We start from the raw sequence: 16,608 nt of genomic DNA, 5'->3' as shown, positions 1-16,608 counted from the left end.
TATTGTGTACGTTTCACTTGGTAACCGTACCACGTGGTGCTGTTGCCAGAGGAAACGGGTGTGACTGTTGAATAGTACGCGTGTATAGTATTCGTTGTCGACGACGTTCCATTGTTAAGTATGGGTGCGTCGCAGTCAACGATTCCGGATCCCTTAGGTTGTATGGTGAAGAATTTTAAAAAGGGATTCAAAACTTGTGATTTTGGGGTTAAAATGTCTCCTGTACGTTTGGTCACTTTGTGTACTAGGGAGTGGCCTACTTTGGTTGCGGCATGGCCGCCACGTGGCAGTTTGGATCCAACTCTGGTACAGCGCTTACACGTGGCTGTATCAGGTAGGCCTGAACTTTACGGCCAGTTTCCTTATGTTGATTGTTGGAGACAGGCCGTAAATGACTCGCCAAAATGGCTCCGGACATGCCACGAGGAGCAATGTCGCCTCATGGTAGCTAGGACTTGTTCGTCCACTAGGACTGGTGTTAGGCCCATTTTGGACACGCCCCCTGAGTCCGAGATCCCTTTGCCGCCCCCTTACTTCCCGTTAAGAGGAAGTGACGCAAACGCAGGAAGTCCTGCAACCCTCCCCTCATTACCCCCATCCACTTCCGCTTCCTCCTCCAGTACAGGATCCACCCCCCCTCGTACTAAATCTCCCCTTCCGGAATCAGAACCAACCCCCATTAAAAACGAATATCCTGATTTGGCGCCACTTCAGACTTCCGGTCAAGCTTCATCTAGCTCGACTCGAAGTGTTCTATTTACCACCTTTTCCCAAAACCAAGCTCCCACATCCCCATACCCTACTTCTCCCCGACTGGAACCTATGACTGACGCCCCTCCACGTAGCCCCATACAGACCCGACAGTTGACCGGTGCCCAACAATTAAAACACTATCAGATGCCTCTTCGTCTGAATCCTGGGTCAGCCTATATCGATGCCGCAGGCCAAATGGCACATGCTGACCCAGTCTTTGTATATGTCCCATTCACGACAACCGATCTTTTAAACTGGAAGACCCACAATTCCTCGTATACTGAGAAACCACAAGCTATGACTGATCTGTTCACCTCAATAGTACAGACACATAACCCGACATGGGCTGATTGCCAGCAGTTATTAATGACTTTGTTTAACAATGAGGAAAGGACAAGAATAAATCAAGCAGCCATTAAAGCACTAGAGGATAAAGCCCGTACTTTAAACCAAGCCAATCCATCAGCATGGGCCGCAACACATTATCCCAACACCGATCCCGATTGGAATGTAAATGGTGCTGACATGGTTCAACTCAGAGCCTATAGAGACGCTATAATTGCTGGCATGAAAGCCGGAGGAAAGAAAGCCATTAACATGTCGAAGACAGTTGAGGTGATTCAGAAAAGCGATGAAGCGCCCAGTGTCTTTTATGACCGATTATTGGAGGCATACCGCTTGTATACCCCCTTTAATCCGGAAGACGCAGATAATTCCCGAATGGTGAACTCCGCCTTTGTCAGCCAAGCTTACGGAGATATTAAGCGCAAGCTACAAAAGTTAGAAGGGTTTGCAGGTATGTCAATCACCCAACTAATGGAGGTAGCGAATAAGGTTTATATGAATAGGGAAACAGAAAGCAAGAAAGAGGAAGAGCGCAAGATGCGTAAAAAGGCTGATATGCTAGCGGTAGCGATCGCAGGCGTAGATAGACGGGGCCCAGATAGAGGCGATAGTAGATGGAGTAGGGAGCCTTTGAGTAGGAATCAGTGCGCGTATTGCAAGGAAGAAGGGCATTGGAGGAACGAATGTCCGCAAAGAGAGCAGTACGAGAGAGACCAACCCAGGGCAGGCTACGGAAACTTTAGAGGCAGAGCGAGAGGTAGAGGAGGCCCCGGAGGGAGTAATGGTAATAGAGGGAGTAATGGGAACAGAGGAAGTGTTAGGGAAGACAGGTATATTCCAGCAGCGCAAAGGTCCCGCGATAGAGAAGGCAGGGACTTCGTGGGATTGGCTGACACGGTCATGGAGGACTATTGATACCGACCGGGCTCCATCCCCCTTGGTCGAGCGGAGCCTATGGTCGAAGTATCAATAGGGGGGAAAAGGAGTGCGTTCATGATCGACACTGGTGCTGAACATTCAGTGGTGACTAATCTAGTTGCTCCTCCATCTGGAAGGACTATTACTGTGATAGGAGCAACTGGAAGAAGTGCTGAAAAACCGGTTCTTAAAAGTCGACTCTGTACATTGGGAGGCCACGTAGTAAAACATCAATTCCTTTATATGCCTGAATGTCCAGTCCAATTGCTGGGACGTGATATGCTATCAAAATTACAAGCGCAGATTACGTTCCTACCAAATGGAACAACATCTTTAAAGTTTAATGGACCTTCAGGTATCATGACATTATCCGTACCAAAGGAAGAAGAGTGGCGACTTTATACCGCGTTGACTAGCCAAAACCCTAGGAGTGATGAGACATTATTTAACATACCAGGAGTTTGGGCAGAGAACAACCCACCAGGACTGGCCCGCAATATTCCACCTATAAAAATTGAACTAAAACTTGGGGTTTATCCAGTGAGCCTAAGACAATACCACATCCCGCAGAAGGCTAAGAAGAACATCCAATCCTATCTGGATAAGTTCATACGGTATGGTATCCTAAAATTCTGTACTTCCCCCTGGAACACCCCATTGCTGCCTGTTCAAAAGCCCGGTACAGATGAGTATCGACCTGTGCAGGACTTGAGAGCAGTCAATGATGCGGTTGTTAGTATACATCCAGTTGTACCCAATCCATATAACCTGCTTGCTTTAATTCCGGGCGGGGCTACTTACTTCACAGTCTTAGATCTCAAAGATGCCTTCTTTTGCCTCCGAATTGCCGCAGAAAGTCAATGTATTTTCGCTTTCCAATGGGAGAACGCTGTAACGGGCTCAAAACGCCAAATGACTTGGACAAGACTGCCCCAAGGGTTTAAAAATTCACCTACCCTATTTGGTTCAGCCCTAAGTCAAGATCTACTGGATTTCGAGTCCATCCCAGGAGAGTGTGTATTGTTACAATATGTAGATGACTTGTTGATAGCAGCAGTTACAAAAGAAATCTGTCAGCAAGCAACGCACGATCTACTGCACATTCTCTGGAAGGCAGGATACAAGGTGTCTAGAAAGAAGGCTCAGTTGTGTTTGCCAACTGTCAAATATCTGGGATTCCATATCTCTGAAGGTCAAAGAATTATGGGGCCAGAGAGAAAAGAAGCTGTCTGCCAAATACCAATACCCAAGAATAGAAGACAAGTGCGAGAATTCTTGGGGGCAGCAGGCTTCTGTAGGATATGGATTCCCAGCTATGCGATACTGGCAAAACCTCTGTACGCAGCTATCAAAGGTACAGAGCACGACCCCTTCTTATGGACCCAAGAACAGCAGACGGCATTTGAAGATGTGAAGAGGGCTTTGATGAGTGCCCCAGCATTAGGTCTACCTGATCACACACGACCATTCTACTTATATGTACACGAGCAAAGAAGAATGGCTGTAGGAGTATTGACACAGTACTTGGGATCATGGCAAAGACCTGTTGCCTACATGTCTAAGCAATTGGATGCAGTGGCCAGCGGACTTCCACCTTGTCTAAGAGCCGTAGCTGCAGCCGCCCTGCTAGTAGCTGAAGCCGATAAACTCACTCTGGGTCAAGAGCTTTATGTACGAGTCCCACATGCAGTACAGACGTTGTTGGATTACAAAGGAAATCATTGGTTTAGTAACAGCCGTATGACCAAGTATCAAGCAATGTTGTGTGAAAACCCAAGAGTGCATTTAGAGACTGTAAACACCTTAAATCCAGCTACCCTTTTGCCACAACCTACTGAAAGTCAACATGATTGTTTGGAAGTAATGGATGAAGTATTCTCAAGTAGACCAGATCTTCGTGATTTTCCCATCCAGAACCCCGATGTTCAATATTATACCGACGGCAGTAGTTATGTGAAAGAAGGGATCCGCTATGCAGGATATGCAGTAACAACAATAGACAAGGTGATAGAAGCTCGGCCACTGGCGAAAGGAACATCAGCACAAAAGGCAGAATTAATAGCACTAACACGAGCGTTACAATTGGCTGAAGGTTTAAGAGTAAACATCTATACGGACTCCAAATATGCGTTTTTAACCACTCATGCCCACGGAGCTTTGTATAAAGAAAGAGGACTACTGAATTCAGAAGGAAAAGAAATCAAATACGCAGCTGAAATCCTACAACTATTGGAAGCAGTGTGGGAGCCGAAAGAAGTCGGTATCATACATTGTCGAGCGCATCTGAGAGGAGATGGTGATGTAACCAAGGGAAATCGGATGGCAGATAGTGCAGCTAAGCGTGCCGCTGAATCAGGAAGACAGGAGTATGTGGGGCATATAGCTGCTCTTATACCAACTCCACTGTCCCAATGGACTCCAGTTTATACAGCTCAAGAAGAGGAGTGGTTAAAGACTGAACCAGGAAAGTATTTGGAGAACAAGTGGTATCAGCTAGAAGATGGAAGAATAGTCATACCAGCATCACTAGCGGTAGAAATTGTCCAAAATTATCATAACGGGACACATTCTGGGAGAGACAGTACTGAAGAATCTCTCAGAAAACATTTCTACATACCAAGATTGTCCAACTTGACTCAGGCCATTGTACGAAGATGTGTAACGTGTGCTAAAAATAATGCAAGACAAGGACCAGTAAAGCCACCAGGAGTCCAGTTCATGGGGGGACTCCCCATGTCCGATCTACAAATAGACTTTACAGTGATGCCTAAATCGGGTGGACATCGTTACCTGCTGGTAATTGTGTGCACCTATTCAGGCTGGGTAGAAGCATGTCCTACTCGTACAGAGAAAGCAGGAGAAGTTGTGAGATTCCTGCTACGAGAAATAATACCCCGATATGGACTACCCTGTTCTATAGGATCGGACAATGGTCCAGCTTTTGTTCATCAGTGCCTACAACAACTGACTCATATGCTTGGTATAAAGTGGAGGCTTCATACTGCATATAGACCCCAGAGCTCTGGTAAGGTAGAGAGAATGAATAGAACTATAAAGAACCAGTTGGCTAAAATGTGTCAGGAAACCCAACTTAAGTGGAACGTTCTCTTACCCATAGCTCTATTGCGAATCCGCAGTACCCCTACCAGAAGGATGGGCCTCTCTCCTTTTGAAATTATGTATGGGCGACCACCTCCCGTACTTGGTAACTTAAGGGGGGATTTGAGTCAGTTGGGAGAAGGAATTACCCGGCAGCAGGTTGTAGAGTTGGGTAAGACTATGGAGGAGGTACAGAAATGGGTACAAGATAGATTACCTGTGAATATTTATCCCCCTGTTCATAGTTATCATCCAGGAGATCAAGTGTGGATTAAAGAGTGGAATAATGTACCGTTAGGGCCCAAGTGGAGAGGTCCTTATGTTGTTCTTTTGTCTACCCCTACAGCGATAAAAGTAGCCGAAGTGACTCCGTGGATACATCACTCCAGGGTTAAACCAGCAGCAGTCGATTCTTGGCAAGTTACAGCAGATCCAGAGAATCCCTGCAAGATCCGGTTAAAACGCACTACTCAGTCGGAGTAACGAGGAACTATTGTGGATTACAAATTTTATTATTTTTGGGATTTGGTGCGTGAGTGAGAAGGCCATAATAAAGCCTGTCCGCTTACCAACACATAGTATATAAGCCAGGAAAGTCTCGAAGGGACACCTGTGAAGACGAGCAGAACTCCATTCCCTGCAGCCCTCACATCCTGGAAGCTGAGGCGCCTTCGCACGGACGAAGACTGAGGATGACGGCGAAAGATGTGCTTTTGATAGTGTTTATTTATATGTGTTTTTATATTCAGGAAGGTAGAGGTACCGACACTCCTAGCTGTGAGGTATGCATTAAGACTACGAGAACAGGTAACCATATTTCCCAAACCCTCATTTGGCATTCACAATACGAGTGTAAAGGAGATGTATCGAGATGTAGATACTTAAATATAGACTATAGTGTGTGCCATTTAGGAGTAGGAGAACCTACTCAGTCCGGAGTATCAACCCCGTACAATTTGGTTGACTCTCAGGAATGGAGATCCTCAGGGGACCCTAATTAATAAGACGGTGTTAGAATCCGTACATTCTTCGGGTGTTCTGCTATTTGATGCGTGTAAAGCGATATCGAGTGGTAGAAAGCCGTGGAATGTATGTGGGGATCTTAGATGGGAGAGGACGTATGGGTCTAATGATAAATATATTTGTCCCAGTAGTAAAAATAAATATGTAAGTCCTAGATGCCCAAATAAAGACTATAACTTTTGCCCATATTGGTCTTGTGTGGGGTGGGCGACTTGGGGACAGACAGTAGACAAAGACATGATAGTGACTAAGTTGCCGACTAGCCCATATTGTAAGTCTATGGAATGTAATCCCATCCATATACTTATAAATAACCCCGATAAGTTCTTAGACAAATATGGCAATTTATTTGGGTTTCAGATATACGGGACGGGTTTAGATCCTGGGACATTATTGTTTATAGGGATAGAGACTGATAAGGTATCCTCCCAAACTCATCAAGTATACCATTCCTTTTATGAAGAGATGAGTATAGATAATAAGATCCCCCATAATGCTAAAAACCTGTTCATCGATTTAGCCGAAAGTATTGCCGGTAGTCTTAATGTTACCAACTGCTATGTGTGTGGAGGTACTAACATGGGAGACCAATGGCCTTGGGAAGCAAAGGAGGTAATGTCCGGTTCTGAGGCAGTTGACCAACTAATATCTACACAAGCCGATTATCATATGAGTGTTAGAGGTAAATCTGAGTGGAGATTAAAGACCTCCATCATAGGTTATGTTTGCATAGCAAGGAAAGGAATAATGTATAATACTTCTGTAGGAGAATTAACTTGTCTAGGGCAAAAAGCTTATGATGATGATACGAAGAATACAACTTGGTGGTCGGCTTCAAATGTCTCAGAAAGGATGTGTGGTTTGATTTATCCATCACATCTACCTGGAGAGCCCCAGCAAATTTGTACTGGATCTGTGGTAAGAAAGCCTATTCGGAGTTGCCACAGGACTGGGAAGGGGCATGTGTGTTGGGTATGCTCAAACCATCCTTCTTCTTGTTACCGATTGAAACAGGTGAGACTTTAGGTGTTAAAGTGTATGATGTGAATCATAGGAAGAAAAGGGGACCCATAGAGATAGGCGCCTGGGAAGATAATGAATGGCCTCCCCAGCGTATCATAGATTATTATGGGCCAGCCACGTGGGCTGAGGATGGTACCTTTGGTTACAGAACCCCTATTTATATGCTCAACCGTATTATAAGATTACAGGCGGTGGTTGAGATTATTACTAACGAAACATCACAAGCGCTCAATCTTCTAGCGAAGCATAACACCAGGATGAGGACAGCAGTCTACCAAAATAGATTAGCCTTGGATTACCTTTTGGCAGTAGAGGGAGGTGTATGTGGGAAGTTTAACCTGAGCAATTGCTGTCTTCAAATAGATGACGAAGGGCAAGCAATAGCTGAGCTTACTAGCCATATGGTTAAACTAGCGCATGTGCCTACTCAGGTATGGAAAGGGTATAATCCAAGTAGTTGGTTTGGTAGCTGGTATGAGTGGTTTGGAGGGCTTAAGGCAGTGGTAGGTGGAATCCTACTAATTTTAATGTTGTGTCTAGTCTTGCCGTGTCTTATACCCCTAGTAGTTAGGTTTGTGCAAAGCCTGATAGGAAATATAGCAGAGAGGAAGGCTGCTGCACAGATAATGGCGATTTATAAGTATAAGGCTTTAGATCAGGGAGAACCAATGCAGGAAGATGAGTGTTAAAAGATTCACATCATAAGATAAGTCTGGTCTGGTTCAAAGTAACTTGCGGTGTAAGCAAACCAAGGTTAAGTGATGCCTCAAGTAATTGTGAAATATCAAGAGGCATCAAAGGGGGGAATGTGGTGGAATCTCGGTAAAAATAAATTTAGTAGGCCGAGATTACCACGTGGCATGTGTACGTGCATATGCTGACGTATCGATCAGTTGGTTGCACGAGGCAAGATACGATCAGTAGTGTACGGAGCATGTGCAAGAATACAGGATATAATATTCCCCTCCTCCATTGTGCTGGACAAGCCATGCGGTCAAACAGGAAGTTAATTCTTATTTGTGTTGATTGGTTAAGAGAATGTGCGGGTGGAGCTTAATATGGGAGGAGTTATGTGCCTATATAAGGAGCCTGCACTATTGTCCGGGGCTCAGAACTTGCTGTATTTTGTTGACTTTAGTCCCTCTGAGTCCCGATCGGTGATCCAATAAAGAATCTCTTCCTTCCTGAAGAAACCTGTGTCCATCTCTCTGTGCTTGGCTTCCGTCAGTTTCTCCGGTATCAGCACTATAGTGGTCCTTCAAGGAGGGTTCCTCAGCAAGAATAAAGATTTTTAGAATAGGGGAGTTGGGAATGAGGCAGGAGAATAAAATTTACAAATGTATGGAAAATTACAGAAACAAACAAACTACCAAACCACTAAACCAAATACAGGTATTTATTTATGTGAAAAGCCATGAAATGCATTAAACTGTGTTGGTGGCCGAGGTGTCCCTTTAAGTTTCCATGAGGTTGTTTGCTCATATCTCCAAATACAGCTATCTAAAGTGTTATCTAAACGGTGTCCTACAACTTGTTATTCTGCACCCTCCAACCTTTGTAGATCTGTATGTCAATATTGTTGGTTACATGCAATAATATTTATTTTGGCTTTCAATAAAAATTACTGCGGTCAAGCTAAACATTTATTAGGCCAATTTCACATATTAGCATGTTTGTATTATAACTGGACGGATTTTATTCAAATGTAAATACATTGTATTTTTAATGGTGTAATTTGCATTTTCTCTGCTTTCTTGGAAGGAGCCTTGACCTAAAGATTCAAGGGCATGGCTCCTTCCTTGCAGGGAAAGTTTGCATTTGTTGTTCTCTATGTCTGCCAGTAGAGGGTAGTATTTATTTTCTAAATATTCGTTTCTCACAACTATACTAAATAGTATGTGTTTTTCAATCATACAAATACTGTCATACTAATCTGATATGTAATTTATTTTAAATCAGTGTGGCCTCATTTTAAATATGCTTGTATTATTTCATAATAGTCCGATCACCAGAAAATAGGATTGCAGTGTAACGTTAGTCTACTTAACACTAAATATATTTTCTAATGTATCATTCCATATTACAGTCTGTGATGCAAACTATAGTGAAGCATGGCTGTAGGTACCTGGTAGATTCACATGGCTCTTGTGACTAATTGAACTGCACCACTAGATGCTAACCCCATTAAAATTTAGTGGATGCGACAGCTGTGCTTTCTCTGCATTGCAGATTTCTCTACAATAAAGTTGCATATTTTCAGCACACAACTCACACCTGGAATCTTCTTTTCAGGGATTATTTTGGAAGAATAATTCATTCATAAATCACTTTAATAGTTTATAAGCAATATGTCTCATCATAGTGGTCTTGTTCACTTGTATTTGCACCACTGCTGTTTTTTTGTTTCAATTCAAGCATTAATTATCTTCCTTTCCATCTACCACTGTCTTTAAGCTATTCTTTGATTTGATGACTATTCTGAAGTACCATGCGACTAGCCAATGGCCATGTGCCATATTTAGGAAATAAACTTTATTTTGGTCCTGGAAATATGACATTTATTATTTGATCTATTGTGTAATTATATTAGGATGATCCAAATCTTTATTGTATTCGTGGAATCCAAAGTGTGAAACCAGGTAAAGGAGCAGGAAATCTAGGTCAGGGGCACAGGCAAACAAAAAAAGAGAAGTCCAGGAGCAGATCTAGAAAAAGCAGATCAGGGACGACAAAGGCTGGGTAAGGGTATAAAGGACCCACATAAAGAGGCTGGGACTTGGAACAGGGCTTCTGAATTATTTAAAACTTATCCAGGGGTGCTCTTGCATTTTAAAGGTATAGTCAGGACCATAGAGAATGTATGACACAGGGCACTCCTTTGTAACCTAGGCAATGTGGGTGTGGTAACCCCAGCATCAAATAATGGTGTGGAACATGCTATCTGGCCATGTGGATGCCAAGGAATAGATAAAGTAAGTCATTCAGGACATAATGACAATATATTTTACAATTCCAGCACAATTAAAAAGATCCTCTAGTCTCCAGAACCACATCTTAATGTAGTTGTTTTCATGTCTATAGCCTGTCCATGTAGGCTGGGCATTTTAAATGTTGCTTTTCCAGAGAAAAGCTAGTGTTTTAGGACCACCTAAAGTGGCTGTCACTCAGACAGCCACTAAAGGAACTTCCTGTAAGAGGTCCTGCAATTTTTGCAAGATCTACGTTCAGTTTCGCCACACTCTGCATGGAGACGGTAAATGCTTGTAAACGCTTCATGAAGAGATTTAATGATTCAGTGCATCTCTACGAGCAGTTGCTTATAGGCGCAGCGAGTCATTTTGCCCCATAGGAAAGCATTGGATTGGATGAGATCTCCAGGATTGGTGATTTAAACCATGGGGGTAGTACGGCAGTGGAGAGAGCACAGTGGGGATGGAGAAAAGCTAAGTAAAATTTAAATTTTTACTTTACATGGTGGGAGCGGTAATTTAAACAGATAGCAGTTCACTATAACGTTTGAAATACATGGTTGTATTCCTTTAATAACCTTATATGACATTAAAAAGGGACACTCCAGTGCCAAAAAAAAGAATCACTGTTTAGTAGATAAACCAGAAATTAAAACATACAGGTATTTAATTATGCATTTTTTTCCATTGATGTGTATCTAAAAACAGCTTGCAAAATCTGCAGTTCTTTTGTCTGCTGCCTTTGCAAACTGGACCCCTTCTAACACAGCCCATACTTTCTGTGACTGTCCAATCACAGACTTCCCAATGCAGCCCAATGAGGAATCATTGCAAATCAGATGCTATGGGAAATTGCTGCCTCTTGAGTTTAGCTTCACGGAGCTAAAGAAAACATAAGTAACAGGACCCGATGTCTGCTTGAAAGCCAAGGGGTGTAAGAAGGTTAAGGGCAAGGGAGAAAAGGGAAGTTTAAATACCTTTTTACTGCGCAGAGAAGGTGGCCGGTAACCTAAGCGCTCACTCCAGCAATATAGTGTTAGGAATATGTTTGTATTCCTAACACTATAGTGTTTCTTTAAGCTTGACATACTCTGATTGAGTTAGTTTACTAATAATGTGCTTCCTAGAATTCTCCCCAAACATAACAATTTTGTTTATTTTATTTTAGGAGTACATTTCGGCAAGGATTAGTTGTTGGTAGCAAACCTGTAATTCATCCAGTGTTATACTGGCTGCTCCAGAAGACTAATGAACTAAAGAAGAGGGCTTATTTGGCACGATTTTTGGTCAGATTAGAAGTCCCAACAGAGTTCCTCCAGGATGATAATGTGGCTGAAACGAATAAACAGGTATGAGCTAACATTGCAGTTGTCAGGTGCATGATAGTGTAAATAACATCAGTGTTACACTATTAGTTTGAGTTGGTATCTGTTTTATATGTTAAAGCTTTGCCATCTCTATGCTTTACTGCAAACTTTTTCACAAATTTTGGTGATAAACTGGACAATTTGATGGCAACAATGATTAGGAAAAATTGAGCTTTAAATTTCATAAAATCAGTACTACATAAGAGCACATCTCACCACTTCTGCATATTACTGTGTTTCAATATTGACACCTCTCATTAATTCTGATACTTATTAAACATACATTTGGAGGACTGTTTTCAATCTGTAATAATCCTTATATCAAAAGGCACACTTTGAGTTGGCTTTCAGGACACCAGTGTGCCATGGCATACTGTTTGAAAACCACTGCCTTACACTGTGATCTAAAGCCCTTATCTTTTTGTAATCTAATGGGGAGGCCTTATCCAAGCATCTTGAAATTGAGCTTACATTAGATAATTTTTAAAATGTGGATCTTACATGTGGAGAAGCTCCTGTCGCATATCTTAAACATTTGGTGAGAGTGTCCTGCTGCTCAGAGGTTCTGGAAGATTGCTCATGACAACATGTCAGGTTTCTGATGAGAGCTCTCTTTTTCTTCCAGCATCTACCTTTTTTCCCATGTAGAAAGCGCTACTCATTTTTTTCATAGAATAGCCTCCTACATGATGGTGGTACCTCTCCATTGGAAGGCCAGATGTACCTTCAGCTTCAGGATTGGTTTCCTCATGTTTTGGAGCTTTTATTCACCACTAAATGGAGTATGACTATATATATATATGATCTCTGTGGGAAAATCATGTCTTATGGCTTGACTGGTGTGCAGATTTTTGTTTACCATTGCATTAAAAGATCACTATAGGGTCAGGAACACAAACATGTATTCCTGCCCCTATAGTGTTAAAACCACCATCTGGGCCCCTCATGTCTCCATAAATATAGCAAAATCTTACTTTATTCAAGCTGGAAGCTATAGATCTGCATGCTGTTTGCCTAAAAAAAAACAAGCTGTCTGCTGACATCATCAGAAGTGGTAGCCCGATCCAATCACAGTGCTTCCCCATAGGATTGGCTGAGACTGACAAAGAGGCAGATCAGGGTCAGAGCCAGCATGATTCAAACACAGCCCTGGCCAATCAGCATCTCCTCACAGAGATGAATTGCATCAGTGAATCTCTATGAGGAAAGTTCAGTGTCTGCATGCAGAGGGAGGAGACACTGAATGTTTGGATGCAATTTAGGCAGCCATGACCCAGGAAGGATCTCTAACAGCCATCTGAGGAGTGGCCAGCGAAGTTATCACTAGGATGTAATGTAAACACTGCATTTTCTCTGAAAAGACAGTGTTTACAGCAAAAAGTCTGAAAGTAATGATTCAACTCACTATATACCTGTTCTGTAATAATTTTTTATTAAAGGCCCCTTCAATTGCATGAATTGCTCCTTTTGACAAAAATATGCCCTGAATTTGGTTTAAAAAAGATGAAAATGAGTATCAGAATCCCACTACATAAAATATGTAGCCTGATCTGTGGTGCATTGAAGCTATAAAGATTTGCAATCAATGTTATTATTCATTAAACTGGGAATTGACAAGGGAATTGTAAATGTTTTTGAAATCAGGGGGAGACATTTTCCTAATTGTCCTGGTTTAGTTAAAGATTGCAAATGTTACCTCAAAATTGCTGAACTATAAAAATATTCTGCCATTTTCCATTTCAGCTTTTACGGTCAAATATTTACATTTCCCTTTTACATTATCTACAATAATACCATCTTCTTTATTATCCTCTTGTACAGCAAATATTCAGTCTCTAACTCCTCCTGCAGTGTGTTCCTCTCAGTGCTAATAATCGAGTAGCTTTCTGTGTGAGAACAGTATGTTCCCATATGAAAGATGAATAGGCCATTACAACACCTGATGGATTTCAGTTAGTCCACTCCTACAGGTGTTGATGGCTTGCCATCAGTCTGCTTCTGCAGCCCCTAAAGCATTGCTGTGCCTCTGCCAAAGGTTTGTTGTCACTCTGCTGCCACAGATGTGAATGACTAGTAGACAGTCTGCTACTACAGCTGCCGATTGCTTTGTCAGTCTACCCCTAAAGCTGGTAATTGCTTTTTCAGACTGCTTCTGCTGCTGTTGTCAATAATTTACTGTCAATATGTCAATACAGCTATTGATTGTTTTCTGTCATGGCTTGACACCAGTCTTTCCCTGCAGCAGTCGGTGACTTGCCACCAATCTGCATCTACAGGAGACGATGACTTTCCACCAAACTGCCTCAACAGCAGATGATGGCTTGCTACCATTCTGCCTCTACATCAGTTAACGGCATGCCGCCATTCTGCCCATACAGCTGTTGGTGGCTTGCTGAAAGTCTGCCTCTACGGCTGGCTTAACGTCAGTCTGGCCCTACAGCTGTCAATGGCTTGACATCAGTCTGCCCCTACAGCTGTCATTTTCTTGCAGCTAGTCTGTTTCTATAGCTTGTGGGAATTCGCAGTCAAGCATATTAACAATTGAAATGCCTAGTGGCATAGATGCATATAAGCCCTGGGCTCTGCAACTTTCAGCCTAGCCTCAGAAGTTGTCAGGCAAAAGTGGTAATTTAATCACAGATGGCTGGCATGTGGTTTTGTTATGTTCAGTCCACAATTACTGATGCAACTATCAATTCAGCTTTAACAGACTGTAGAATGGGATAAGAGAACACCTTGCACACCTTGTACAGACAGTCCTTACAATTTTAGATTTTGTGTAAGGACTGTCTGTACCTTTAGCATCAAGCTCAAAAGATTCCAATACTTTGCTAAGTTCAATTGCTAAATTTAACATGTTGGCTTTTTATATTAAGATCTTGTGGTACTTTTCTTGCATCCCCCCAAAAACGGTGCTCCTATGATATCATTCAATTACCGGTATACTGTTCTCACACAGAAAGCTACTCTAGTTTCTAACCTTGTGGAGAATTGTTATTCACTGCTTTATTGTACTCTGTATTGTATTGTTTGAATTTGTGAGTGGTCTCCAAATATTTTTGCATATACTTTTTACGCTTAATGTATTTATTATGTTTGATTTAATTTTACAAATAGTTTTTTTACCCCACTGGTAAAATTCCTGTTGAAATAAAAATGGTTCAGGGGAAAAATAATATTAATATTATTAATTAATATTTACACAGTTTTTTTTGTTTTTTTTTAACCTTATCTTTTAAAACAACAGGGGCATGTTCTTCGGTAAATGGCAAAGTACAGTCTGGATTTTGTAAGAATTTCTAGAATTCACCCACCTGTCTACGCCTACACTTAGCCATCAGGGTCCTGTAGCTTCTCGTTAATAACAAATCACATCAGTCATGCACTTTCAAATAGCATAACAGGCTGTGCAGAGCAGAATGTTTTCCTGTTGACTTCAAGGTTAGAGAACAGATTTTTAGAGCAGTTGTCAGAATATGGAACTGTTTGGTTTACTATAATTAGCCTTATTGAGTCAGTTTATTGCAGGCTTTCAGCTAATGCACTGAGGCCAGATTGTTGAAATACAAGGCTCTGTGGTGATCTAAAATTAAAGAATTGTATCCATACAATATGATTCCTGATTTATATATTTTTCTTCAACTATAACGTATAGCTGACCATGGTTGGTGAACAGGAATAACTATTCCACTTAATGTCTTATTTCAAATAATTGTACTGCACTCAGTAGGTGACATCATTCATGTATTATTCCTGTAATGTACAGAATTGATATGGATATGCAGTATGAGGTCAACTATTGAGTTTGGATGTACCTTTCCTGTTTTACTCCTGAAAACAGCTGCCTCCATTTTTGTGTACTTCTTTTCAGATAAATATATTGACACTGTAATATGGCAGTAATATGACGTTTATTTATTCAATAAGGCCACTGCAATTGCTCCTGACTCCACAACAGCACAGTACTGGCACAGCTATGAAATTGTTACACAAAACCTCAATTTATGGTACCTCTGTTTCCAACTCCAGTAACCCAAAATTGCTTCTGATAATGAGTCCATGATTCTAACGCAACCGTTCTGGAAGCTAGTAGGTTGAGGCTCCCTCACATTAGGATAGGAAGATAGATAACTTTTGCTACAGATCACTATTTAGGCCTTAGAGTTGTTATCTTTGAAGATACAAAATTATATTACTGTATTTATTGTTTTTTTTTTAATTATGACCCACTTTCTTTACACTGTAATCACAACTAAAATGGCTCCCATTCCCTGAGGTCCAACACATTTAACTTATTTGTCATAATTTGCTTTCCAATTGTTTCCCTGTTGCAGCTGTCTATGAAAAGATGACTTAATAATTATTAAATATATTAACTACTACCTTTCTTTTGAAGTATGAAGAATTAATGGAAAACTTTAAGATTCTTCACAAAGAATGCGAACAGTTGAAATCGTCAGGACTTTCTACTTCAGAAATTAGAAGGGTAAGATCGTCATAATTCATTATTTACAGTTGATACGTATTTTATGCTCATGATTACAAAAATGCTGTGTTAATTGATCAGCAATACGATTTATATCTGCTTCCCACAAATGATTAAACAGTTGTGATCAAAAGCTATCACACCTGTTCGTTCAAGGCAGTCTTTCAATGCATGACCGTATGGATTCTTTCCGGTTGTTCTGCTTTAATGGAGGGTTGTTTCAGAAAATCTGTTCACATATGCCCCTGTGAATCCACGGTTTTGTAAGATTTAAAGGGTAATTTAATACAGGCCAAATATACAATCTGACTTAAAGGGACACTTCTGGCTGAAATTTTGTTTTTTTTTCTTAGTGCTTATGATGAATAAACATAAAAGCATATTTCATAAACTTAGCAAACAAGTTTTTAAACATTTTTTTTCTTTCTTCTGTTTTTTTTTTTCTCTGATAACCTGCACTTGGTAGCTTGCCATAATTTTCTGACTAATACTTCATCTAGCTTCCATTTTGAAAGCTGCTTGATGACCAATCCACATGAAGTACATGATTAGCAAATATAGTCTTGTGCTTCATACTGTAATGCATCTCAACACAAATAAAATACAATGGCATTTCAGTTTGCAG

The 16,608-nt window shown here is 41.3% G+C and overlaps 1 protein-coding gene across 1 annotated transcript in view; it reads left to right on the top strand.

The window, feature by feature from the left end:
• IFT81 (intraflagellar transport 81) overlaps positions 1-16,608 on the top strand; it is a 155,551-nt gene that overhangs the window by 15,867 nt on the left and 123,076 nt on the right. Inside the window, exons 4-5 of the mRNA XM_063454252.1 lie at positions 11,299-11,479; positions 15,894-15,983. Of these exons, the coding sequence (XP_063310322.1) occupies positions 11,299-11,479; positions 15,894-15,983 (271 nt within the window). The remainder of the gene's footprint in view (positions 1-11,298; positions 11,480-15,893; positions 15,984-16,608) is intronic.

The sequence above is a fragment of the Pelobates fuscus genome, chromosome 5, assembly GCF_036172605.1.
Source record: "Pelobates fuscus isolate aPelFus1 chromosome 5, aPelFus1.pri, whole genome shotgun sequence".
Taxonomy (NCBI): Eukaryota; Metazoa; Chordata; class Amphibia; order Anura; family Pelobatidae; genus Pelobates; species Pelobates fuscus.
Note: the sequence above shows the minus strand (reverse complement) of the source record. Positions and strands in the feature narration are given on the sequence as shown.